Source organism: Canis lupus, chromosome 3 (assembly GCF_048164855.1).
Source record: "Canis lupus baileyi chromosome 3, mCanLup2.hap1, whole genome shotgun sequence".
NCBI classification, from domain to species: Eukaryota; Metazoa; Chordata; class Mammalia; order Carnivora; family Canidae; genus Canis; species Canis lupus.
The window spans coordinates 55130869-55157574 of NC_132840.1; the positions used below are offsets into that span (position 1 = coordinate 55130869).

At 42.5% G+C, this 26706-nt stretch overlaps 1 protein-coding gene across 9 annotated transcripts in view; it reads left to right on the plus strand.

The window, feature by feature from the left end:
* STX8 (syntaxin 8) overlaps positions 1 to 26706 on the plus strand; it is a 255907-nt gene that overhangs the window by 151482 nt on the left and 77719 nt on the right. For all 9 annotated transcript variants that reach the window (XM_072821146.1, XM_072821148.1, XM_072821147.1 and 6 more), the window contains one exon: positions 3430 to 3531. In XM_072821146.1, coding sequence (XP_072677247.1) covers positions 3430 to 3531 — 102 coding nt within the window. The remainder of the gene's footprint in view (positions 1 to 3429; positions 3532 to 26706) is intronic.

The window sequence follows — 26706 nt, forward strand, 5'->3', positions numbered from 1 at the left end:
CTGATATTCTTTGCTTTTAATCAAGGAGTTAGTCCATTTATATTTAATGTGACTATTGATATAGTTGGGTTTAATCTGCCATCATAGGTATTTATGCTCTCCTTGTCCTGTCTGGTTTTTGTTCCTTTGTGCCTTCTTTCCTGCTTCCTTTTGGGTGAATCATGCATTTTTTTTTTTTTTTTTTAGTATCTAATTTTATTCCCTCTGTTGTTAAAATCTGTACCTTTTGGTGCGTGTATATGTGGTTTTCTTTTTTCTTTTTTTTAAGTGATTACTTTAGAACTGTGTTGCTCAGTACAGTAGTTGTGACCCACACACAGCTATTAAGTTTCTTTTTTTTTTTTTTAATCTTTTTTCCTTCCTTTTTTTTTTTTAATTTTTATTTATTTATGATAGAGAGAGAGAGAGAGAGAGAGAGGCAGAGACACAGGCAGAGGGAGAAGCAGGCTCCATGCACCGGGAGCCCGACGTGGGATTCGATCCCAGGTCTCCAGGATCGCGCCCTGGGCCAAAGGCAGGCGCCAAACCGCTGCGCCACCCAGGGATCCCAGCTATTAAGTTTCAATTAATTAGGGCACCTGGGTGGCTCAGTAGTTGAGCATCTGCATTTGGCTCAGATCCTGATCCCCGGGTCCTGAGATCAAGTCCCACAACAGGCTCCCTAGAAGGAGCCTGCTTCTCCCTCTGCCTGTCTATCTGCCTCTCTCTCTCTGGGTCTCTCATGAATAAATAAATAAAATATTTAATTGAAAAATATTTCAATTAGTTAAAATGTGAAAAAATTAAAATGTGCCCCTGGCTTAAGGAGGACACTGTTGTGATGACACTGAATGTTGCATGGACGTGCTGAATCACTAAATTCTGCACCCAAATCTAATATTATACTGTATGTTAACTAACTGGAATTTAAATAAAAACTTGAAAAAAAATAAAACCTATCTGGAGAATGGGTTGAGAAGATGGCAGAACTAGAAATAGGAAGTAAGTTGGGAACGTTGTTTTGGAAACACTGGCACAATTTTGTGAGATGTTAGTAATAGTTGAAGAGCTATTGTAGGACCCAGAAATCCTGGGAGGCAGGAATGACTCCAGTGGCTACAAATGTCATGTCCGAGTTGGGAGTGGGGGAGGCCTGGTGACTCTGAAGATTTCTAGCATGAGCTAGCAAGTGAATGTTGATGCTGTTAGTGGGGGCAGGGAATGTAGGAGTCAGGTTTAGATATTTGTCAGAATTTCAAAGTACAAGTGAGTGTAGGCAGCTGGCTGCCTGGGTCCAGAATTTTGGAGACCTACGAAGAACAGAGACTTTTGAGTTTCTAATTCACAGACTGAGGAAATAAAAAGGTATATGAAATCACCATGGTAGTGTTATAGAGTAAAAATATACAGAAGTGTGGGATTGCCAGCATTTAAGGGGAAGAGGAGACTCTAGGCAGAGTCTGGGGACAGATGGAAGGAAGGCTGGGAGAGAGAATGTCACTGAATACGAGGGAATAGAATCATGAGTGAATTGTTAAATGGCAGTGAAAGGTTTTCTAGGCAGGTGTTCTATAGGTAATATTTGACAAATTAGGCTTAAATCTGCTGGTCTAAGATGCAGCAAAGTGCTTTGAAAATATGTCTTTTAGACTCTATCCATTCGTTGCCTTTATCTGTTTTCATTTATTTTATCTGCCTGTGTACTAGGCACTCTCCTGGGAATTACAGGTAGAGCCTTGAATGAAAATGAGTCTCTGTACTACTCTTTCAGCAAAGAAAGACATGCAAGCAAATATTAGAATATGAAATGTAAGGGTCTGGAAATAAACAGAGGCTGTAGGAAGGGCTGCAGGAGCCCAGGAAAAAGAGCAGCCAGCTATTTTGTGCCTTCCACATGCCATTCCTTCCATATCGATCATTCTCTTCCTGCTTCTTCACCAACATGGCCTTCGAAACTCAGCTCCAGCATCCTCTGGAACCTTCCTTTGATTACTTTTATTTCTTTAACAGAAACAGTGACTCATATTAGACAGTGTACCTCTAAAGCAATCAAAAAAAAAAGGAGAAAGAAAGAAAGAAAGAAAAAGAAAGAGAAGAAAGAAAGAAAGAAAGAAAAGGAAAGGAAAGAAGGAAGGAAGGAAGGAAAGAAAGAAAGAGAAAGAAGAAAGAAAGAAAGAAAGAAAGAAAGAAAGAAAGAAAGAAAGAAAGAAAGAAAGAAAGAAAGAAAGAAAGAAAGAAAGAAAGAAAGAAAGAAAGAAAGAAAGAAAGAAAGAAAGAAAGAAAGAAAGAAAAACAGAGCAGGGGAGGGAAGGAGTGAGGAACGGGAACCAAAATGGAAAAAAAAATAGTATGTACTCATTAGAAGGACTTCAAATAATATGGAAAATACAAGGAAGATCACCCAAGATCCCAGCACCTAGAAGTAATCATTATTCACATTAGATTGACATCATCCAGATATATCCTTGTAGGTCTGTCCATACAAAAGGGTGGATGGAAATAATTTTACATCATTAGGATCACACTATATGTGCTATTTTAAGGGTTGCTAAGTGCTTAATTTCACTTTAAGGAGATTAGCGTAGTGTCAGCGATACTTCCAATTTTAAAAGAAGAGGATTAGTAAAAAAAAAAAAAATGCTGAACTTCACATAAAGGGTTCTTTACAAAAGACAGTAATTACTAAAAGATCCATCTAAGGTGATGAAGAAAAGATGGTGGTTTTGAAAAGCCGTACATCCCCATATGTTTCCCTTTTCAACAACTCAATAGGACTCCTCTGTGAAGTGATGGAGAAATTAACATGTCCAACTTCCTTCCACCTCCCCCACCCCGCCCCCAAACCCCAGCCCCCAACTGCTTCCTGACTTCCAGTTATAATTACAGCATCACCATGTACAACATTTATCTACCTTTCTATAACATAATCCATGTGTCTGTTGATCCCCGGGCTCAATATTTCGATGGCCCCAGCTTTCTCCACCATATCTTTAGTCATGGTCTCTGTCTTCTCCATCCTAGATTTCTTTATTTCTACTCACCTCTTGCTTGGCTAGATTTCATCATCAAGTGGCTTTCTCAAGAAGGACCCCAGTGGTCACTGGAGTCCCCCGGAGTCTGTCCACTAGCCTTATGCTGGAATGACAGCTGGCTGAGCATAACTTTGCTGGGTCTTGCTTTCTCTCCCTTGGACTTCTGACAGTTAATCCTCCTCTGTGTCCCAGACTCATGGGAAATCAGGTTTTTTCTTTACTACTACACCCCCCCTCATGCCACCTCCACCTTTTATGAATCGGAATTGCAGATTGCAGGAAACATACATGAGCTCTTTACCTTTTCCCTCACTGCACGGGAGAGAATTAGTGGGGAGGCTGGCCATGGCTATGATCCTGTGATGTGAGCCAAGGTCTTTCTGCAGTATTAACCACGAATTTCTGTCTTCCTTTCTAGAGATAATTGATGACCTTGCCAACCTGGTGGAAAACACAGATGGGAAGCTCCGCACCGAGACCAGGCGTGTGAACATGGTGGACAGAAAGTCAACGTCTTGCGGTAAAGGATAAGCTAACCTTAAGATTTTGCCTCTCTCAAAGCCTGCAGATTTACTCTGCTTTCATTTTCCCACATTTGTCTAATTCCTGCAGGGATCTGGTTGCTCTTCTAATGCAGACAGTCCCATTTAATGAAGCATTGAAATTGCTAAAAGAGACCCAAATCTTGTGAAAATGAAGTGAGATGTAGGGCTGGGTGGCCCTGTCCATTAAGCATACCACTTTTGATCTCAGCTCAGGTCTTGATTTCAGGGTCGTGAGTTCAAGCCCCATGCCTAGTGTGGAGCCTCCTTAAAAAAATAATACTGAAATAAAATAAAACGAAGTGACTTGCTCCAGGTATGGGAGAAGTACAATGCATCGCTAATCTTTTTAAATTTAAAATAGGAAACCTCTCTGTGTGTTTACAGAGGAATACCAGTTTGGGAAATTATGTGACGATATGCAGATGGGTGCTGGTAGATCCTCGCGGGTGTTAAAAGCGATCTTGCTTCCTTTGTGCCTTTTTATGATCATGAGCTTAGATGCCCTGGTCCTGCCCTAGAGGTTCTGATTAAGTAGGGCCAGGATGGAGTGGATAAGTGTTCCTTATTTAACAAATACGGCAGGACATTCTGGTGCAGGTACTTGCTACACTGCTGAGGCTCCGATGCAGAGTTCTATGAGGTTTGAATTGTCTATTGCCTGTGCAGGGTATCTTGCCCGAGGTAAGTGGTGATAGATGGTAGTGACAGTAGTGGTGACTGCAGTGATTGCTACTGGGTTGCTCTTCATCTCACAAAGGCTCATAAGGTTTATGAAGCTCATACCTTTATTGCAAACAGAAGTACAACAGCACTCAAAACACCGGTGTCTGAGCACGTGCTTTGCCTATTAGCTCTTTTGATACAAAAAATACAATGGAGGGATCCCTGGGTGGCACAGCGGTTTAGCACCTGCCTTTGGCCCAGGGCGCGATCCTGGAGACCTGGGATCGAATCCCACGTTGGGCTCCCAGTGCATGGAACCTGCTTCTCCCTCTCCCTATATCTCTGCCTCTCTCTGTGTGTGACTATCATAAATAAATAAAAATTAAAAAAAAATACAATGGATTCCCTCCAATCTGTCCCATTTTAGAAAATAGATCTCAGGCAGCCCAGGTGGCTCAGCGGTTTAGCTCCACCTTCAGCCCAGGGTGTGATCTTGGAGACCCGGGATCGAGTCCCACGTCGGGCTCCCTGCATGGAGCCTGCTTCTCACTCTGCCTGTGTCTCTGCCTCTCTCTCTCTCTCTCTCTCTCTCTCTCTCTGCCTCTCATGAATAAATAAATAAAATCTTGAAAAAAGAAAATAGATCTCTGTGCGGGGATGACCTGAGATGTACAGCCTGGGGGGCCTTACATTCTTTATCTGACATGCTGGTGAAGCAGAAGTCTAGAACAGCAGGGTGACTGAGGACAGGCAGCCAAGGACTCGAGAACCTCGGGAACCTCAGGGACCCTGTGGGGCCTCCCTGCTCCCCTGTTACCACCTGCCTGTGCTCCCTAGCCCAGGAGTTCTCATACACCAGATACCAGCCACTCTGTGCTGCTGCTCCAAGGAGCGTGCACTTCTTTCTGCTTCCTGCTGAAGGCAACATCTCCTTGCTTTTTGCTTTACCAACAACCTTCTCATGTAACTTCTGCTCCCAGGGACTTTGTTCTGCACCAGATCTTTTGGAAATAGAGAGATGGGGGTTCATACCCCTCCTCTTGCATATCTTAATTGATTTTTATTTCTGTAGAAACTTAAGCTTGCTCAGTCTTGGTTGCCCGGCTTGTAAAAGAGCAGACAATGTGGTTATCAAAATTAAAGTATATAGAATATGTGAGGTGTCTAATGCCATCTTCCCTGACTTTCCATATTTAGGGGGGAAGCCTTGCAGTGGGGAGAGTGTGAGAGGGGGAGTTCCAGAGCCTGGACTTGCATTCCAGCTCCACCAGTCACCAGCTATGCGCCCTTGGGAATGCACAAAACTCCCCTTTGGGTTTCCTTGTCTTTGAAATGGGAATGCTAATGATATATCCCTGAGAGCGTGTTGTAAGGGATAAAAGAATCAATATAAATATAGGTAAAGATACAGGTACAGTTACAGATTATATGGATACAGATACATAGCACTTAGAATAGTATGTGGCACAGAGTAAGCTGTGAGCAAGTATTAGCTATCATCTCTACGTGTCTAAAGTAGGAATAGTCCTGGGCAGTTAAGCATCTGACTCTTGATTTTGACTCAGGTTGTGATCTCAGGGTTATGGGATTGAACCCTGAGTTGGGCTCTGCACTCAGCACAGAGTCTGCTTGAGATTCTTCTTCTCCCTCTCCCTCTGCCCACACCCCCCCCCCCCACCGCACTTGCTCACTCTGTCTCTAAATAAATAAATACGGGCAGCCCTGGTGGCTCAGCGGCTTAGCGCCACCTTCAGCCCAGGGCGTGATCCTGGAGACCCAGGATCAAGTCCCATGTCGGGCTCCCTGCGTGGAGCCTGCTTCTCCCTCTGCCTGTGTCTTAGCCTCTCTCTCTCTCTCTCTCTCTCTCTCTCTCTCTCTCTGTGTCTTTCATGAATGAATAAATAAAATCTTTATAAAATAAATACAATAAAGTCTTTAAAAATAAATAAAGTAGGAATAGGCTTCCCAATTCAGTGACAATATTTCTTAAAGTCTTTTTTATATGCAAAGCAGCCACGCTGTTATTAATTTGGGATGAATGTATTTATAGACACATTGGTAAGCTTTTTGTATTTGCAGAGCAGTGGCCCTCTGCACATGTTATTCATGAAGTTGTAATGAATGTTACTTCTGTTGCCAGTATTTTTATTTTATGGTATTGCTTAGTGTTGGTGTTTATACCCAGAAATGTGCATAACATCTTCTGACTTGAACTGTTTCATTTTTTTTAATAGAAGAAATTTAGAGATTCTTGTAATTACTAAAATGCATGTTTTTAAAACTTGGTATCTTAAAATAAGTTAACTCTAAATTTGTCTTATGTACCATTTATATTTAGTTATAGATAATCTGTAACAGAATTACAATTGGCCCTTGCACAATTGAGAGGTCAAGGGTGCTGAACCCCCCCTCGGCAGGTGAAAATCTGCATATAGCTTTTGAATCCTTCAAAACTTAGCTATTAAGACTACTGTTGACTGGAAACTTTACCTGTAACATTAACAGTCAATTAACACATAGTTTGTATGTTATATGTATTCTATATTTTACTCTTACAAAAAAGGAAGCTAGAGAAGAGAAAATGTTAAAATCATAAGGAAGAGAAAGTACATTTATAGTACCACACTGTGTTTATTGACAACTGTCCACATGTTAAGTGGACCCGCACAATTCACACCTGTGTTGTACAACGGTTAACCATATATGTAGGGGCTTGTAAGAGAGAAGTCCAGTTGTGCAGCCGCGTTAAATAGACATTTCTTTAGTCTTTCAATGTAAATACTTCAAAGAAAATTATTTCCTCTTATCTCATCAATTTTTTGCCCTAATATTTACTTAGCAGTGCCATTAGTATGATAGATCAACACCCCAGTAACTAACCTTATAGCATTTCTGATGCCTGCTACCTTTAAAGGAAAATTTATTGTGTGTATATTCTTATAGGGAAATCTATAATTACGTATATGTTTGTTGGCAAGCAGTGCTAGTTTCTGCATATTGATAAAGGTTCATCAGGAGTCCCAAGCTCTAGAGAGGTCAGACTGGCTTCATGACACCCCACAATTAACTTCTAAGTCTCCCGCTGATCAGTACGAAGCCTGTGAATTTACTATGCCCTGTGGAATTTACTGAGCGAGTCCAGCAGCCCTTGCCAAGATTGACCTAAATTTTTTTTTTTTTTTTGGTAAAGATTTTATTTTTATTTATTTGAGAGCACAAGCAGAGGGAGAGAGAGAAAGATACTCCCCGCTGAGCAGGGAGCCCGATATGGGGCTCAATCTGAGATCATGACCTGAGCTAGAGCCACATGCTTAAGTGATTGAGCTGCCCAGGCACCCCTAATAACCTAACTTTTAAAAAAATTTATTACGGTAAAAAGATACATAAATATAAAACATATATAAAATTTGCCATTGTAACGATTCTATTTTTTTATTTTTACTTTTTAAAGATTTTCTTTATTTATTCATGAGAGAGACACAGAGAGAGAGAAAAGCACAGACACAGGCAGAGGGAGAAGCAGGCTCCACGCAGGGAGCCCGATGTGGGACTCGCTCCTGGGTTTCCAGGATTACACCCTGGGCCGAAGGCAGGTGCCAAACCGCTGAGCCACCCGGGCTGCCCCATTGTAACGATTTTAAGTGTGCAGTTCAGTACATTCACGCCACACAGCCTTCAGCACTGTCCTCCTCAGAACCTTTCCATCTTCTCCAGCTCTTACCCCATGAAACATTGACTCTCCCTTCTTCTCCAGCTGGCCCCTGTGAGCCACCACTGCTTTCTGATGACACCAGGTACCTCATAGGAATAAACTCACACAGTATTTGTCCTTTCGTGTCTGGCTAATTTCATTCAAAAAAACTCTTCAGTACTCTTGCATGCTGTAGTGTGTGTCATGAATTCCTTTCTTTTTCAGGCTAAATAATATTCCTTTGCATATCCATACTACATTTTGTCTATCCATTTATCTGTCAGCAGACCTTTTGGCCATTATGGTGAGTAATGCCTGCATGAACGTAGGTGTACAAGCACTGATTCAAGACACTGCTTTTTTGTGTATATGCTCGGAAGTCATCTTGCTGAATCAAATGGTAAATTTGGTGTTTATTTTTTTTTAAGGAACAAGTTTATTAACCTGTCCTTTTGTTTTACTTCCAATCCTTAAACTCTCTCTTTAAAAAAAAAAAAAATTATTTTAGAGAGATCGAGAGAGCATAAGCAGGAGGAGAGGCAGAAGGAGAAGGAGAGAATCCCAAGCGAAGTGCTCCACATTGAACGTAGAGCCTGATGTAGGACCCAACACAGGGCTCGATCTCATGTCCCCAGGGTCATGCCCTGAGCCAAAATCAAGAGTTAGACACTTAATGGACTTAGCCACCCAGGTGGCCCCGCCCCGAGTCCTTAAACTCATAGATACTTTCTGGTGGTTTGATTATTTTCCTGATAAAGCCCATACGCAGGCAAGAGTCAGGGACTTTTTATCCAGAGAGAGGCAGACAGGTGGAGTAGAAGTTACTACCCTGGCCCAACCCAGCTGAAAAGTGTAACAGGAGACCTTTCCCCCATTGAAGTGGGTGGCCAGAGAGCATCCCTAGGGTAAGAGTGAACCAGGAGTAAGGTACCCTTGGGAAGTATGGAGAAGGCAGCCTTGGCACTGAGAAAATTAGAGAAGGAAATAGACAAAACCATAGTTCCTGACAAGTCATGGGCACAGAAGGGCCCTTATGTGGATTTGCGTAATGGGCATCCATACCCAGGATGAGCCAGGAAATCACATACTCTGTATGTGGTCTGGGGCAGATACAGGTGCTAAAGCTCTAGGCTCCTGGCAGAAATAATGACCCGCCTGTCAGGAAGAGGGCATCTTTATCCCTGGTCTCGAAGAATCAACCCAAAACGAATGGTTCAGAGCAGTGACCAGCACACAAAGATAACCTAGCAACATGAGCTGGAACCAGCAACAGGCCACAGTTACCAATCTGCACAGACTCACAGTTGTAGAATTATCAGACACAGATAGTTAAAATCAACTATGCTTGGTATATTTTAAAGAAAGAAATGACAGGCTTGAAAGGATCTTCAGAAAATAGGAAACCTTAAAAAGTAGCAGAAAACTTGAGAAGGGACCAAAACCAAGCTCCTACAAATTAAAAAAAAAAAAAAAAAAAAAACCTGAAATTTGAAACTCAGTGGGCATATTTGGTAGCAGCAGCAGCAGCAGAGAGAATCAACCAGGGGACAAGCTCTGAGAAAATATAAGCCATATTCCCTTTCCAAAAGTGCTAGTAGCTAGCACTTACAAGAGGATGTCCAAACGCTGTGCCAGTTACATTACGGTCTTAATAAGAAAGGGTTTAGAGGGCTTGGTCCAGGACCTCAAGTCATAGCAAAGGGTTGATTCCCCTGCCCTTCCCAAATGCAAGACGCAATCGTTCCCATGTAAACACACACACGCGAAGCCACAAGCAAGGTATATTTTAACTGTTGGTGGGGTAGGCGTTAAGCAACCCCCTCAAATGTCCCTCGATTACTGTTCACGTGGCACTCTGTTTGTTTAACTGCAGGGACTCGCGTGAGCTGAGGGTAGCAGGCACTACATGATCATTTTAAGTGCAGGAGTAGGTTGTGAACCGTGAAATGGTCTTTTGTCTCCCTCCCCTGGGCATGTCTTCCTTGCTGATCTGATACATACATAAGTCATAGACGCTTTCACAGGGAAGAAAGTTCCAGTTATTCTCACAGACCGAATTGCACGGGGGGCCACACAGCAGGGCCCAGTGATGAATTTGTTTGTGCTGTTGTTAACAAAGGATTCAAGCACTGCTTTGTAAACCTTTCACTCAGGAGCCCCGGCTGTAAAAATTGTACTGAGATCTTTGTCCAGCAATTCCTCCTTCGTTTTCCCTGCCCACCCCTGGCCCCCCAAATAGCATCTGGAAACCAAGATTTTCTTTTTCCAGCTCCCAAACATGAATTAGACTGGTATTTTCCGTGGGTCACGGAAATATGTACTTGCAGATCCTGTTGCTTGTGTCAGGGTGTCTCCATAAAAGCAAGACCTTTGTCATTGCCGTTAAATATTCAGTGTGCCTCGTCCTCATTAGAATTCAAAATAGAGCTTCGTCTGAGTCGGACGGACGAAGCCAATTGTGAAGGCCAGACTGAGAGTTCTGAATGACTCGGGGTGAGGGACAGTGCTGCTTGCTTCTCAGCATATTGACTATTATGTAATGTTGTCTAAGCACGTCGATTGTGATTGTAGCCACACTCGAGAGATGCGAGAAATCCACCCAACTGACATTGCGCTAACAGTGTCCAAACCTGGGACCTTTGATTGGCCTTCAGCATTTTAGCATGTGGCTGTCTTAGGGACGCTTACAAGTAGTACCACACAGCACCAATGTGCCCCAGCGGGGTCACAAGGTGGGCTCTGCTTCTTAGGACCTGGGTGCCTGGGAAAGCCACCTGCCCCATCTGAGGTCATGCCTCTTCGTTTATGAAAATGAGGGACCACATGGTGACTCTGCAGATTCAGTGAGAGCAAGCTGGTGGCACAGTGAGTGATTCTAGTGTGTCCTCAGCACATGCCACCTATGTGAAAGTGTGGGTTTAAATTAGTTGCTGAGGGGCCCCTAGGTGGCTCAGTGGTTGACCACCTGCCTTCGGCTCAGGGCGTGATCCCGAGGTCCTGAGATCGAGTCCCGTATCGGGCTCCCCGCAGGGAACCTGCTTCTCCGTCTGCCTGGTCTCTGCCTCTCTCTCTGTGTCTCTCATGAATAAATGAATAAGATCTTTAAAAAAATAATAAAAGTAAATTGGTTGCCAAGGGTCGCCTTGATAAATAAGATTCAGAGGCTCGGACCATTGGAAGTCAGCAAAGCAGGGCTGTTAAGGAGTACAGTGATGATCTGAGAAAGTTGGACAGGGATATTCTGGAGCTTGGAGGTTCACATCATCATTAAATTGGAAATGGAGTCCCTTTCTTTCAAATAAACTAAAGTTTATAATTTTGTGGCTGAAGCCATTATCGGGCCTGAAATTGGTAAGGGGCACCTCTAGCACATCGCGGAGGGCGCTGCCTTCCCTCAGATAAGCGCGAACATATATTTTTCTTATATTAGCTCTTTTGAACCTAACACAAGTAGGAAGCTGAATTTTAAGTTGTCTGGCTTATTTAACTAAACTTGGAGACCATTAAATCTCTCAAGGAATTGTTTTCAAAACCCTACAACAGGGGCACCTGGGTAGCTCGGTGTGTTAAGCATCTGCCTTTGGTTCAGGTCATGATCTGAGGGTTATGAGATCAAGCCCCATATCGGGCTCCCTGCTCATTGCGGAGTCTGCTTCTCCCTCTCCCTACTCATGCTCTCTCTCTCAATAAATAAATAAAATCTTAAAAAATAAATAAAACCACCACCAACACAGATAATTTATTTTATTTTATTTTTTTTATTGGAGTTCAATTTGCCAACATACAACACAGATAATTAGATATCTAACTACAGAGCAGAAGAATAACTGTGCGGGTTCTTTTGTTTCTCTTACTGCTTATTGAGAATAATATTCTTGCCCTATCATCTGCTTCTTTCTCTTCTCCTCCTGAGATACTGAGATAATCCAGTGAAATTCATCTGTTCCCTTATTCTTTACAGACCTGCTTCTGTCTCTGTGCCCCACTGCTGTCTTTCATTCCACGTCTATGCCCAGCCCTCCACTGATTCATGTCTGCCTTCAAAGCCATCTTGTGCTCAAGCTTCATCTCCCATCCATCCATTCATTCTTTTCTTCTCTATCAGCACACGGCATCAGCTGTGGGCCAGACACTGGGCTCGATCCTGGAGCCGAAGGGTGAGTAGGGTACAGCACCTTTCCCGGGGGACTGTAGAGTGGAGAAGGACCCAGTGTAGATCCCCAGTGACTGCAGGTGGTGCAGGTAGAGAAGGATCTCAGCCTGGGGGCTCCAGGGTTCCAGGAGGATGCACCATGGGAGCAGAGGCCTGAGGAGGGAGCAGGACGGGCTTCCCCTGGGTCTGGTCTGGTAACATGGAAACTCAAAGTAAGCAGGATGTGTAATCTGAGACCCCATGTGAGGGAGTGAGGGAGGGGAGAAAAGGAGAGCAGGACAGAAGGGAAGGTGGGCAGACCTGTGTCAGAACTGGAGAGGAGGGTTTGCTAGAACATTCAGAGCTAACACGTTCCCTGAGAGCACTGTGAGCCAGCCAGGCTTGGAGCCTGCTGGCCAGAGACTGTCGGTGCCTGGAATACTTTTCTAACTTATTAATTGAAACTTCAAGGAAAATCTACTTCTGATCTTAATATTTTGGTACCTCTAGTCATTTTTTTTCTACTCATAGTATTTTTACACAATGATGACAGTACTCTATTTTTTTTTTTTTACAGTACTCTATTTTTAATCCTTCTATCTTTTTAACATTTTATTATAAGCCCTTTTTTTCTTTTGGCATCAAGAGTACTGTTCAATCAAATAGATGTAGCATCATTTACTTAGGGGGGCTTGTTTGGGGGCTCTTCAACTGTTTCCTCATTTGGCTGTATAAATAATGCTGTATTACATACATCAAGCTTTTTTCTGTATATAAAATTTTTTTCTGGGATGCCTGGGTGGCTCAGTGGTTGGGCATTTATTTGCCTTTGGCCCAGGGTGTGATCTTGGAGTCCCAGGATCGAGTCCCACATCGGGCTCCCCACATGGAGCCTGCTTCTCCCTCTGCCTGTGTCTCTGCCTTTCTCTCTCTTTCTCTCTCTGTCTCAAATGAATGAATGAATGAATGAATGAATGAATGATAAATCTTTTAAAAAAATAAGATTTTTTTTTTCCTGTCAAGTAGGGTATGAGGTAGGATCCTTCCAGGGCCAGAATCAGACATGGGGTCTGGCTCTTATTTCGACAGGGCCCTGATGGGGAGGTTGTTTGAACAGAAAAGGGCCAGGAGGCTGGAGGGATGGAGACAGAGCACTCATCCCTGGGCAGAGAGAGCAAGGCCAGGATGCTGCAGGCAGAGTAGCTAAGTGTCCCCACCTCTGTTGGTCAGAGAAGGGGTGCAGAACCAGCCAGGCCTGGCTGCCAGTGGTGAGCAGAGGAGGCATCTGGTCACATTGGACTTCATTAAGGAGCTCCCTCAAAATGGAACCTGGGGCTGGATCTGGACAGCCAGGGAAAAAAAAAAAAAAAAGCAAAACAAAAGGCAGCCATTACAACATCATGACTTATTTCCTAAGTAGATTTATTTAGGCCCAGGATGGGAGCACTGTTAGGTTGATAATATTGCCAAATTACTTTCCAGTGATGTAGCAGAAACCAGCCTCCACTCAGACTTGTTAGCCACAGAGTGTTGCTAAAATCCTCACTCTCCTTGAATAACTTCTGGTATTTGAGGTCTGTCTACCGGAAATCCCTTCTTCCTCGATTCCCATGACACAGTGTTATCCCAAGATCATCCTGCCTCTCCAGCTGCTCACCCCTTCCCTTCCTTTGTTCTGGTGTTTGCTGTATGCCACCATCCACTGGGCACTGAAGAGGAGTCAGAGAAGACCTGGTGGCTGGCCTCAGGGAGCACCCAGGAAGGCGGCAAGGGCAGCGCAATAAAGTCTACTGGATGTGCACACAACCCCATCGAAGCAACTTGATTGGGGCCACTCGTTCTGGAAAGTTGAGTGGGAATACAGCAGAGGCAGGTTAGCATTCCGGGCAGTAGGAAATGCAGGCTTGCGGGAGGTACTAAGGCCCGAACAACACTCGATTTCTCAAACAAGAAGTGGGGGGCTGGCCGGAGAACTTCAAGGAAAGTGCATGGTGGCAAAGCTGGGCCAGCCCAAGGGGAGCCCAGGCCACAAACCCAGGCCCCTTTGGGCTGGCATTGCCTTCCTTCTTCCTGCTTCTACTCAGTCTTCCTGGCACTTTACCCTGAAGCTTATTCATCTGCTCTTCTGGACGGTACAACGGTCGACCGGCAGTTCCCATCCTAAACCCAGACTTCCCCTAAAGTTCAAGGTCTGTGTCTTTGCCTGTTGCCAGTCCGTTTCTCTGGCCTGTCCCCCGGCATCCTCGCAATCATGCATCTTCTTCATACACTGGATGTCCCCAGCTCCAAAGCAGCCCCACGCTCGTTTTCTTGGGAGAAGCCTGAATTCTGGGTCTTCCAGTGAAATCGCCTAGTATGTTCGTGTTGACCGTAAATTATTTTAAAAAAATGTCCACATGGGCCAAATAAAACATGTCACAACGTACACTGTGGACCTCTCGTTCACATCCATCGAGTCAGCCCCCTGGGCCTGTTTGAGAATGACTCTGAAATCTCCCTCTCCCTTCTTTGTCACTTGATATTCTCGTCGCTCTGTTTCTGGCTCTTGTCACGTTTATGTAGCCATTAAAAATAATGACGATCGAGTCTGTTTATCAGTATAGGAAGATGTGCATGAGTGGAATCTTGATCATATTTATATAAACCGTGGCCCACATCTTCTGGTTTGGTGTATGAATGCAGCAAACGTCCCCTTCCAGCTCTCAGCACTACACAGAGAAATAAGATGAGTCTCTCTGCATAAGGTGCTTATTTTTTTAACATGCTTTTCCCAACTGATTTAAAATTGTTTCCCTCTCTTAGACCTACCTGCTGCATTAGGTGATAGATACCGAGTAGTAAAAGCATACAGTTTACAACTCTTAGGAGATCTGCTTCTGAAACCCAGGAGAAATCTTTGGTGCTCTGATGACCATATTGGGTTTGCCCCTGATGTGTTTCCCTCCCCAGGCACACTTACCTCCTCCCTCCTTCCCAGGCCCTGTGTTTGTTCATGAAATGTGTATAATGCACGTGTGAAGGGTTTGTGGTCAGATATCTTGTATATTGTGACCACATCACTGTTGTCTGCTTTGATTTTGAGTCTCTACTGTAGAAAAGCCCATTTTTCTGCTAACAGCATTTATTTGGGAGGGAGAAATAGGAGCAGTAAGTTCAGATGTCGGTGCTTCAGCTTAATCCAGGCAAAACGAAGCTTTTGAGAGAAGCGCAAAATTGGAAAACCTTTATTTAATGGAAGGTGATTGATAGGGGCTGACAGCTTCAGAGCTATCGCCACCACTGCCTCAGAAGCCTCCACGCTTCTGTAATCTGCCGCGAGGCTATCATCAAGGGGTCAGAGATGATCACAAAGTAGAATCATTTTTTGATTATTGTTTTTGCTTGGTATGGTTTGGAAAGATAAGGTGTGATTTCCAAGAGTAGCTTCTGTTGGGCTGGGAGGTCGTAATTACACTGTGTGGGCCTTGGTCGGTGCTACCCTGTGTACGTGTTTGTGCGTGCTTTCCGGTACTGTCTGTTCACTAGTGACTTCATGTGCTTTCAGCTGGCCCTGTGGGACCTGAAGGCCCTGGCCAGCTTCAAAGGATGGTCAGGAGGCCTGGGACAAGTTGTGTTTTGCATACTCAAAGTATACTTTACCTCTGTTATTTGCCTACTGCCTGTGGGCGGGGGAGAATGCCTGACACCTGCTCAGCATGTTGCCAGCCCAACCTAACCCTTCAGGTCTTCACCGTCACACCCAAGTGCTTCCCATTCATAAATGGGTTTTCTTTTGTATTTGTAAATTAAAATGAAATGAAGAATTGGGTTATGATCCTGACGGAAATTACCCAAGCTGGGTAAGCCCGAGAACAGGACGTCACTGGATGTCTCTGTCCATGTAAAACCAGTGGCTGAGACTAGATGCTCTTTGCAGCTCACCCAATCTGTCATCCTCTTTCCATACCCCTTTGAAGAGCATCAGGGACCCTGCTGCCCGCAATCCTGCCACACCCAACACATGCACACAGAGTAATAAATCAGAGATGAGCCAGGGGTCTAGACTCAAACTGTGTCTGTCTCATTCCCCGCAGGTTGGCCAGCACCAAGTTAGATACTTGCAGAATTAAGTCATACCTGAACAGGGATTAATTAATTCTGAACATACCTGAACATACCTTAATTCTATCTGCATCATCACATGATGCTAAGTTGGTTGTAAACATTATTAACCAAAAAAAAAAAATTATTAACCAATGTCTATGATTTTTCTCACCAGAAAAAAAAACAAGAAAGGCAGAAATTTTTAATGGAAGATAGACAGTTTGGTGGATTTTAGTCTGTACCCAAATAGGAAAATAAAGGAATGGGGTTATAGGTGTAACTCCTGGGTTCTGTGTTCAAAAGTAGCTGCTAGAAAGAGATTCCTAGCACTTTGCTCTCACATCAGGCTATTTCTAGTTACATTTTTAGAAATGAGTTGGCAGGCATTTTTTTTTTTAACTTTTTGAAAAACATCTCTGAGGGACGCCTGAGTGGCTCAGCGGTTGAGCGTCTGCCTTTGGCTCAGGGCGTGATCCTGGAGACCTGGGATCGAGTCCCACATCAGGCTCCCTGCATGGAGCCTGCTTCTCCCTCTGCTTATGTCTGTCTGTCTCTCTCTCTCCCTCTGTGTCTCTCATGAATAAATAAATAAAAATCTTAAAAAAAAAATCTCTGAGATTTAAGCTTTTAGTACAGATTTTCATGCCTCTCCCCTCTTACAAAATGTAAGTATAAACTGGATCAGATGAGCACCTAGCTGGTTTTAGGGTTGTTAAAGTCACAGTTGTTCACAAGTAGATTATCTTCTTCATGTGTAATCAAAACAGAAACAGACATCAGATTATCCACCTGATTTCCTGTGTCCCCTCTGTTTAGGGGGCCTCCTAGCCCCCAGCCAGTTTTTGGTGGGTGCTCAGAGAATGGGGTGGTTTTACTTGGACATTAACTGTGATACCCAACATTGCTTAGGAGACATAGCAACCACTGATAAATAAAGTTGAGCATTGCTGTCATCTTAGAAATGGTAACAACTCACACCTGGCCATAGTAACATCTAACTCTGTACACAGCATCTCTGTCGGACACGTTTGTTGTTCCGATCATGAGTGAACCCCACTCGTACTTGCTCTTCACCCTTCAGCTTGCTTCGTGGCAGTGCTGATGGTCCAGAGCATCTGCCCCTATGACTTTCTCCTGATCCTAATGAAACATGCCCACCCGGAAGTACATTATGTTGGAGTGAAGTAGAAGGGATTGGGAATTTGTAAGTATTCAAAAAATAGATAATTCTCCCTTACCAAGCCCCTTGGACATGCAGCGTTATCAGCCAGTTATTAACATTTAAGGAACTCGACCCTAGATGTTTCATTGAGAGCTTGAGAGATCCCTCCATCGGCTACACCACAACTCACCAGTGACTTGGTATTTATTTTTTGGCTCACCTTTTCTTTTTATCTCACAGCCAAGTGATCGTGACAATTTCCAGTCATTGAGCCAGCGTTAAATTCCTAAGAAAAATTGATTTGGGGCTCATTTTCAATCACTGATGAGTTTTCTCTGCCCGTGAGTGTGAACAGTGAGATCAATTTCTCCGGATTAGCAGCAGAATGATCTTTGTATTGGACTTGAGTCTCAGTGGCCCGTGACACAGGCCATCTCCCGTGGCAGGCACCTCGGGTCTCTGCTCATATCTGCACATCAGGCACGTACCTATATCGGCCTTGTGTCTCCTGAATGGCCCTCACATATCCTTCCATATACTCACTCATGCCTGTTAGAGACTTTGGCCCTTGAAGTAATAGCTCCTTTCAAAATGACTTTCGGATTTCTGAAAAAGTCTTCTATATTTTAAAAATTTCTTGTAGATGTGGATCTGAGCGTTTTCATTGTTGTGTTGGCATTGGTCTGGTATAGCTTCCTTCCTGTAAATACACGGAGGAATGAAAAGAAATTGGAGAATGGTCTCTTTAAAGATGAATAGAGGGATCCCTGGGTGGCGCAGCGGTTTGGCGCCTGCCTTTGGCCCAGGGCACGATCCTGGAGACCCGGGATCGAATCCCACATCGGGCTCCCGGTGCATGGAGCCTGCTTCTCCCTCTGCCTGTGTCTCTGCCTCTCTCTCTCTCTCTCTCTGTGACTATCATAAATAAATAAAAATTAAAAAAAAAAAAAAAAAGAAAATGGGCATGTAAAGTACTTTAAAAAAAAATAAATAAAATAAAGATGAATAGATATGGTGGTCACGCACACTGTGAACAGACTTAAGTGCCCACAGAACCACACACTTAAAGATGGTTCGCATGGTAAATATCATGGCACGCGCATTTGGCCACAATAAAAAATTTTTTTATTTAAAAAACAAGGGAAATTTCATTTCATGAAATTATGGCAAAGTTATATAATTTCTAAGATTCCTTGGCGTCATTTAAAAATAATGTACAATACTATTCCATACAACTGTTTTTTATATGATGTGATAACAGAATCTTAATTATATCGAAACAGATTTGCCTAAGCAAAATAAAAAAAGTAACAAAAACACCCTCAAAAACTAGAGGACATCTCACAAATAACTGTAGGAGAATTAAGCATTATTGTTGCCGTATCTTATTTTTGTCATTCTTATTAGCATTAGTAAGGCACAGTTAACTGATCACTGAAATATTCCTAGATCCAAAATATTGGCAATTTATTTCTGAAACCTGAAAGGAAAGTTTTGTGCCTGGAATGTTTGATTTACAGAGACTTCCTTCTTCCTATCATCAGCCCTTGGCTTTATACTTTTCATATCATTTCAGTAACATGACTCTTGAGCATATTTATCCTTGATAAATGAGGGATGCCATTTGTCTCTCCTTGCTCCTCTCACTTCCATTTTGTTAACAGGTAATGAAGCCTCTAAGGGTACGGGGATGTGCTTTTTCACTTTGCTCGGGCAGCAGGCACTAACTGTGACATCAGGGATCTGTTTTATGCTTACCATGCCTTAGCAAAGTGAAACTTCCAGTCCTTCCAAGCAATGGTCATCCTCTCCCTGATGCAGATTTACATCTCTTCTGCCTGTCTTTTCAACTCAGCTTCTCTTTCTTTCTTCCTGTTTTGTTTTGTTTAAGATTTAATTTATTCATGAGAGACACACACAGAGAGGCAGAGACACAGGCAGAGGGAGAAGCAGGCTCTCTGCAGGGAGCACGATGTGGGACTCGATCCCAGGACCCCGGGATCACGCCCTGAGCTGAAGGCAGGTGCTCAACCACTGAGCCACCCCAGGTGTCCCATTTCTTCCTGTTTTTTAATGTGATCTAGAAGGGCTTCTGTGGTTTTCCTTCTTCCGTATGTATTTCTTAACTGCGTCTTATATTTTTGTGCTGGCTCCAATCAATTTAATAGCTAGATGTGCTGGACTTTAAATATTCTCCCCTCACTGCCCCCACTTCCACCCCCTATCCCCAGAAAGCACCTTTATTGCCAGGTGGTGAAAATTCTAGACCCTAGGCAAATTTCTCAGAACAAGAGCCCTTTTAGCCTATCAGTACTAAATAAATATTTCTAAGCACTTTGCAAAGTGGAGACTATAATCGTGATACAATTTTATGTGTGACAGGCGGGAAATGGAGAGCCATCTGGAAGGAGCTTCTCTTTGTCCTATGGCTGTTCTAACCCTCACTAAACTGAACATAACAACTTGCCTGTGGCAAATTAGAAGATTTGGGTATTTAAAGGCATATATTACATGGGTCTTTTGGGGAAAAAGATCAAATTACTGCTGATTATACCAGTTATAACCCTCAGAATGAACCTGGTGGTTTTACTGAGTTTTTCTGTCCGAGTGATATACAGATTTGTTTATCTGTACCATTCATTTCAAAGAAGCCAGATCGGGGGTCTCTGGCATTGCCAAATAAATGCTCGAGATACCATCTGGTTTGTAGGCAATGGAAGGTAAGAAGGAACCCTTTGCAGAATTTCTGCCTACACATGTGAGGCTCTCTATTCAACTTTTTCTCACTGGGCTGATGGGTTTATTTTGAGGGTAGTAATTCCCACAGGCAGTAATATCTCTTCTCCTCTGTGCAGATGTTACAAGTTGGGCTCAAGGTCCTGAGCTCCGGAGGGGAGGATGCCATATACACACTGGACCCTTGAACAACATGGGTTTGAACTATGCATGCAGGTCCACTCATACACAGATCTTTTTCAACAAATGCAGTATAGTACTGTAAATGTATTTTTTCTTCCTTGTGATTCTTTTAAATAACATTTTCTTCCCTCTAGCTTACTTTCCTGTAAGAGTACAGCATAGAATACATATAACGTACAGAATGTGCATTAATGGGTGGTGTTATCAGTAAGGCTTCTAGTCAGCAGCAGACTGTTAGTAGTTACATTTTGGGGAGGGAGTCAAAAGTTATACAGATTTTCAGCAGCCTGGGGGCCAGCGTCTCTAACTCCTCGTTGTCCAAGGGTCAAGTGTCATTCTCTGAGCCCACAGCCCTGGAGTGTGAGCATCCCCCAAGGGGCTGACTTTAATGAGCTCTGTGGCAACCAGTAGAGCCTGTACCTATCACTCTTGAAGTTGCATCTCTGGCTCTGGGCGCTGGCTTCTTTCTCCCTGTGCAGCCTCTGCTCCCTTCTCTCTTCTCTTTTTAGACCTTTTTCTTCTTTCCTGTTTTCTTTCAGGAAAACTTTCAGACTTTCCATCTTCCTCTCCCCACTGCCCTTCTCTACTCATCATCTCAGTAAAGGATACACCTTCCAGATGTATCTCAGTAAAGGATACACCCAGATGCCTGGGTGGCTCTGCGGTTGAGTGTCTGCCTTTGGCTCAGGTCACTGGGATCGAGTCCTGCATCAGGCTTCTCGCATGGAGCCTGCTTCTCCCTCTGCTTGTGTCTCTGCCTCTCTTTCTGTGTCTCTCATGAAGAAATAAATAAATAATCTTTAAAAAAAAAAAAAAAAAAAAAAACCACCTTCTAAAGGCCCCCTTCCTCAGCCTCCCTCTGCCCTCTCAGCCAGCTTCCACACAAAGCCCTGTCCTCCTCCACTCTGTTCTGTATGTCCCAGCCAGCCACACTCTCCTTGCTGTGTCACAGAGCATGGAGCCATCTGGAAGTGTGTTGCCAAATAGAACAGAAGATAGGAATAGTCAGGAAGTACACTTTTAAAAATGTTATTGTATCATATATTTATGGTTGACTCTACAACCTAACTTGGTATAAATATCTTTCATATAAATTTTCTTGCCATTTCCATGACTCATTTTAAAGTGTATTGAAGCTGGAAAATTAGCACCTGAGTGATGCCACATGGCTGTGTTTTTGCAGAAATGGAGATTGAGGCCACCGTCTTCCAACTCAGTTTCATCTCCTCAATGGAAGGTGTTTTGGGTTTTGTTCTTTGGTCATCTTAACATTTTAGCAGTATGCCAGCCATTCTGCTATGCCAACTGTCTGTCATGCATATGGCTACTTCACTTGGAAAGTGGTGGATATCCCCTTTAACTTAGGAGTTCCTATGAGGGTTTCCTGCCATCTTCTAGAGATGTCTGACTTTAAGTAATCAAGTCATTGTTCTTTTGCGATCATTGCCATAGATAAGGCATCGTGCCCATAGCTCTTTCTGGTAATGAGGACATGTAGCTGCTTAAAAAACCTTTTTAACCCCTCAGGCAGGCTCTGTCAGTCAGGGACCAATCAGGAAAAAGAGTAATACTAGGTGTTTCATCCAGAGGAGACGTAATGCAGAGAACTTGTCGGAAACACTGAGAATACAAAAAGGAGGGTAAGTAATCCAGACATTAGTGCCTGGGTGAGGAAGCTACCACTCATAGCCATGGGAGAAGGAGGGCACGGAAGCATGTTCTAGAGCACAGGAGCATACTCACTGCTGTCCTCCGGGGCCTGCTGCCTGGCCAATGTTGGACCAATAGGACCATAGTCAGATGACAGCAGACCAGAGGAGAGCTGCCTTGCTGATGCCAGCAGTGCAAGAGAGGCTGCTGTGGCTGCGGCTGGATCACTGAAGGAATTTAGAAGCCTGCAGAGACACTGCTAGAAGCAGATGGGGAAAGAGAGGAAGGACAGCTTCCATCTTTATTGCTAACCGAACTCTTTCTAGTACCGAAATTGGCAGAATATAACAGGAAGCTAGCTGGCAAGGGAACCCAGGAAAAGTGGTTTGCAAACGCCAAGCCCCAGCATGACAGAACAGAGTGAAGGAGGGCAAGTATAGAGCTAAGAGACAGCAAGCAGGTAATTCCTAGCCCACAGGCTCTTTATGTGGGACCGTTGAGATGTTCTGTATATTTATCTCAAAGAAATCATCTAAGATGTTTTCCCAGCTTTTCATGTTTCTCAGAATTGGGAAGTTCCTCATAGACCCATTGAACTGGAAAAAGATTTATATCTATTCTAGAGGACTGTTTGCTTACAGCCATCCATCCCTAGGAATGTGAATCTCAGAATCTCAGACAGTATACACACTGTCATTTTTTAAAATATTTTATATTTATTCATGAGAGACACACACACACAGAGAGAGAGAGAGAGATGCAGAGACATAGGCAGAGGGAGAAGCAGGCTCCCCGCAAGGAGCCCAATGTAGGACTCAATCCCAGACCCCAGGATCACACCCTGAGCTGCAGGCGGATGCTCAACTGCTGAGCCACCCAGGCATCCCTACACTGTCATTAACAGAAGAAGCAGTGTTGTGGTCTCATTGAGCTACTGGAAGAAATGATACCATTTCCACTACTTGGCAAGTGGACCTACTATATTAAAAAAATTCAAGAAATGAAAAATGTACACCAGTGGATTTAATGTCTTATAATTAGATTGGCTTATATCCTTCAGTTGTTTCCTTTCTATCTCTTTGTGAAAGAAAGAACTGTGAGAAATTATCTGAAAAAAAAAAAATGACAAACAGAAAGGACTATTGGCCACCTTCTGCAGTTTTAGAGATTGGAAGGTAAAGTTGAAGAAACCTTTCAGAAATTAGAACCAAAGACAAAGGAGGATATAAAAATTAGAGGATCAATCCAAGATCCAAACAATAGGAATTGTAACATTTACAATGAGAAAATAGGGGCAAGGAAATTTTCAAAGGAAAGAATGCAAAAAAAAAAATTCTCTAGAACTGAAGGACAGGAGTGACCATTTGAAAGAATCCACTAGGTACCCAGCTTAATAAATGAAAAAAAAGACTCATGTCAAGGCACAGCATAATGAAATTTTGGATCATACGAATAAAGAGAAATTCCTAGAAGTTTCCCAGAGTAAATGGAAGGAGGCACAGGAGAGAAGGGGGAGAGAATGTTCAAAAGATCTGAAATCAGGGATCCCTGGGTGGCGCAGCAGTTTAGCGCCGGCCTTTGGCCCAGGGCGCGATCCTGGAGACCCAGGATCGAATCCCACATCGGGCTCCCGGTGCATGGAGCCTGCTTCTCCCTCTGCCTGTGTCTCTGCCTCTCTCTCTCTCTCTCTCTCTCTCTCTCTCTCTCTGTGACTATCATAAATAAATAAATAAAAATTTAAAAAAAAAAAAAAAAAGATCTGAAATCAGAATAGCATCCAGTATCTCATGAAAAATACTGAATGACAGAGAAGTATTGCAGGAAGCTCCTGGCAGATGACCTTTCCCTAAATGAGAAAGTAACTCTAGAAAGGAGATCTCTGACACAAGAAATGAGAGAGAGAAGTGAAAGAGAATTCCCTGGATGATAGCAGTGGGAAGACCAGCATATCAACTGTGCAGCAGACCAAGGGAATCACCATTCCAAAATAGATTTAGAGGTCAGGGGGGAAAATAGAATTCTGTGTTTTCCTAGATGAAAAAAAAAAAAATGCTCCGAGAAGCTGCTGAAGAGTGTGAGATTTGGTAGCAGGGAATCTAAGCAATTAAAAAAGAAAGGCAATTATTAACTCTAGGAAAACAAAAGATAATACAAAGAAAATGGGGAGGCATAGTTATAATGTATTATTTATGAGTGGATGTGTATATAGCCATGATAATTTAGACATTAGTTGTTAAAATAACCTAAATGTATGATTTAAGTACACAGTAAATGGGAAAGAGAAAAGGTAGTTTAAGACAGCTAAATCCTCCTACAATGAAAGAGAAAATGACTATGTAATATCTAAAATTGATGGACTTTAGAGATTATAGTCTAAGCATATGATTTTAAATTGTGGAAACTAAAAAAAAATGTGGGGACTAGTGATGAAATAGAAAGAGGAGACAGATATTGCCTTTTTTTTAAAGTAAACCATTTTAAGAATTTTTTTTTTTTTTTTTTTTTTTTAGTTTGTGGCATAAATCATTTTGGTACAATCATTTTTCTTTAATGTTGAGGTCTTTAGGGGATCCCTGAGTTAGCTCAGCGGTTGAGTGCCTGCCTTCAGCCCAGGGCGTGATTCTGGAGTCCTGGGATCAAGTCCCACGTCGGACTCCCTGCATGGAGCCTGCTTCTCCCTCTGCCTGTGTCTCTACCTCTCTCTCTCTCTCTCTCTCTCTCTGTGTCTCTCATGAATAAATAAAATCTTTTTAAAAAAAAGTTGAGGTCTTTAGGTTTATATGTTCCATTATGTCTTGAGGGATATGCTTTTAAGTAGCAAACAAATCTGTTAATTAAAAAATTAATAAATAATTTAAAAATAATAATAATTTAATAATTAATTTAATTTAATAATAATAAATAATTAATAATTAATAATTAATAAATTCTATAGAATTTATTAAGTAAAAAATTCAAATAACTTTTTTTTTCAAATAACTTTTGAACAGAGTTCCTTGTATACCCTCAGTTGAATATATTCCCAAAATGATGAACTGCAGAAATCTCAGACTCTACTAAGTAGGTTTATTATTGGAAGTGGTAATAGTAATTTTGAATCTACTCTGTGTCTTAGTAGGGAAGAGTAAGTGAGTAAACATATCAATGCACTTAATAACCAGGGAGATACAAATAGCAAATGGGAAAAGTAAGAATGAACTCTGTGGTGTTAGGTTTGAATTCTAAGTATCATTGTGGACTCAAAATTAAAAAGTATTACATTTCCTGCTTTTAACCAGTAAAAGAGCCTAGAAACAATGATATTCCAGTAGCAGTGAACACAATTAGCACCCAGATCTTGGTTTCTGGATGCTATTTACCATGAAAAGGAACCAAGGCTCCTTGCAGAAATGGCTAATTCTATGTCGAGGGCAGAGAAATATAAGGCAAGCCTAGAATATCTTGTGTCAGAAATCAAGGAAATGCACAAACAACGATGAAAGCAAATCAAAAGACTATAGGATCTGCCTTAAAGGGACATCCAATGGTCAAGTTTGGGGCAATTGAAGCAATAAAAATAATAATGATGGCAATAAACACTGGGTTTAAAAAATGCGTTCATGAGTCCACTTCAGTAATCAAAAAAAGGCAGAGATGATGCTGGGCAGAGGGTTTTCTTGCCAGCTAAGAAATGTAGAAAAATCATAAAATTATAAAATCACCATTTGCAACTGCCAGTTTAATTGTTTCAGAATCGTCAGTGGATCCTGAACTATTAGGTAGAAGGTTATGGGAAGTGGGATATTCACAATCTTAAATTATGACCCCACAGTTTATTAATTATAAAGGAGGAAAGATACTTCAAAAAGGGAGGATAGCATCACCAGCATTGGAAACAACCTAGCATTACGCGGCTCCAAGTGTGACGCAGCGGGAAGTAAACATCCATCGTATTTGTGTCAAAGTGTTAACTCAGATTTAATCAAGAGAAATAATGAGAATAGTGTGGATTGCTGGACAACCTATGAGACAATGTCCTGGGCCCTTTGTAAGTCTCATTATAGTAGAAGAAAGAGAAAGATGGAATAACTGTTGTAGATTAAAAGAGATAGAAGGTGGGTGATTTTAATTGGGTTCTGGATCAAAAAGACACAGCTGAAAGAACATTATTGGGATCTTGAGGGGCGAGGGGCATTTGATTATGGACTGTGCATGAGATAAAGGTATTGTGTCAATGTTAAATTTTTTGGTTATAACAGTGATCTTGTGCTTTCTTGGAGAATGTCCTTGTTCTTAAAAGATGCATGCTAAAGCTTTTGGGAATGAAGTGTCATGTATTTAGCTACTTGCCTTCCAAAGTCTCAGCAAAACACACAAACACACGCATAGACATAATACAAATACAGAGAAAATAGATACACTAATTTTTTTAAAGATTTATTTATTCATGAGAGATAGAGGCAAAGACATAGGCAGAGAGAGAAGCAGACTTCTCACAAAGAGCCCCATATGGAACTTGATCCCAGGACCCCAGGATCCTGCCCTGAGCCAAAGGCAGACGCTCAACCACAGAGCCACCCAGGCGTCCCACTAATTGTTATTTACTTATTAGATGATGAAAGATGATAATTATTCACCAGTGTTACTCTCAATGAGGAGTATATAGGTGCTCTTTATAGTATTTTTTCCCTATTTTTCTGTAAGTTCTAAATCCTTCAAAATTAAGACATTGGGGAGGGGAGGAAAGTATACACAGTGAAGTTTCCCATGGATTGCTGTCTTCGTTCACATTTTCATATGTTGTCTATGGAGGGAATGAATAGCTGGTGAAGTTCCTAGGTATATCACTTGTACACCCTTTCAAATCTGGT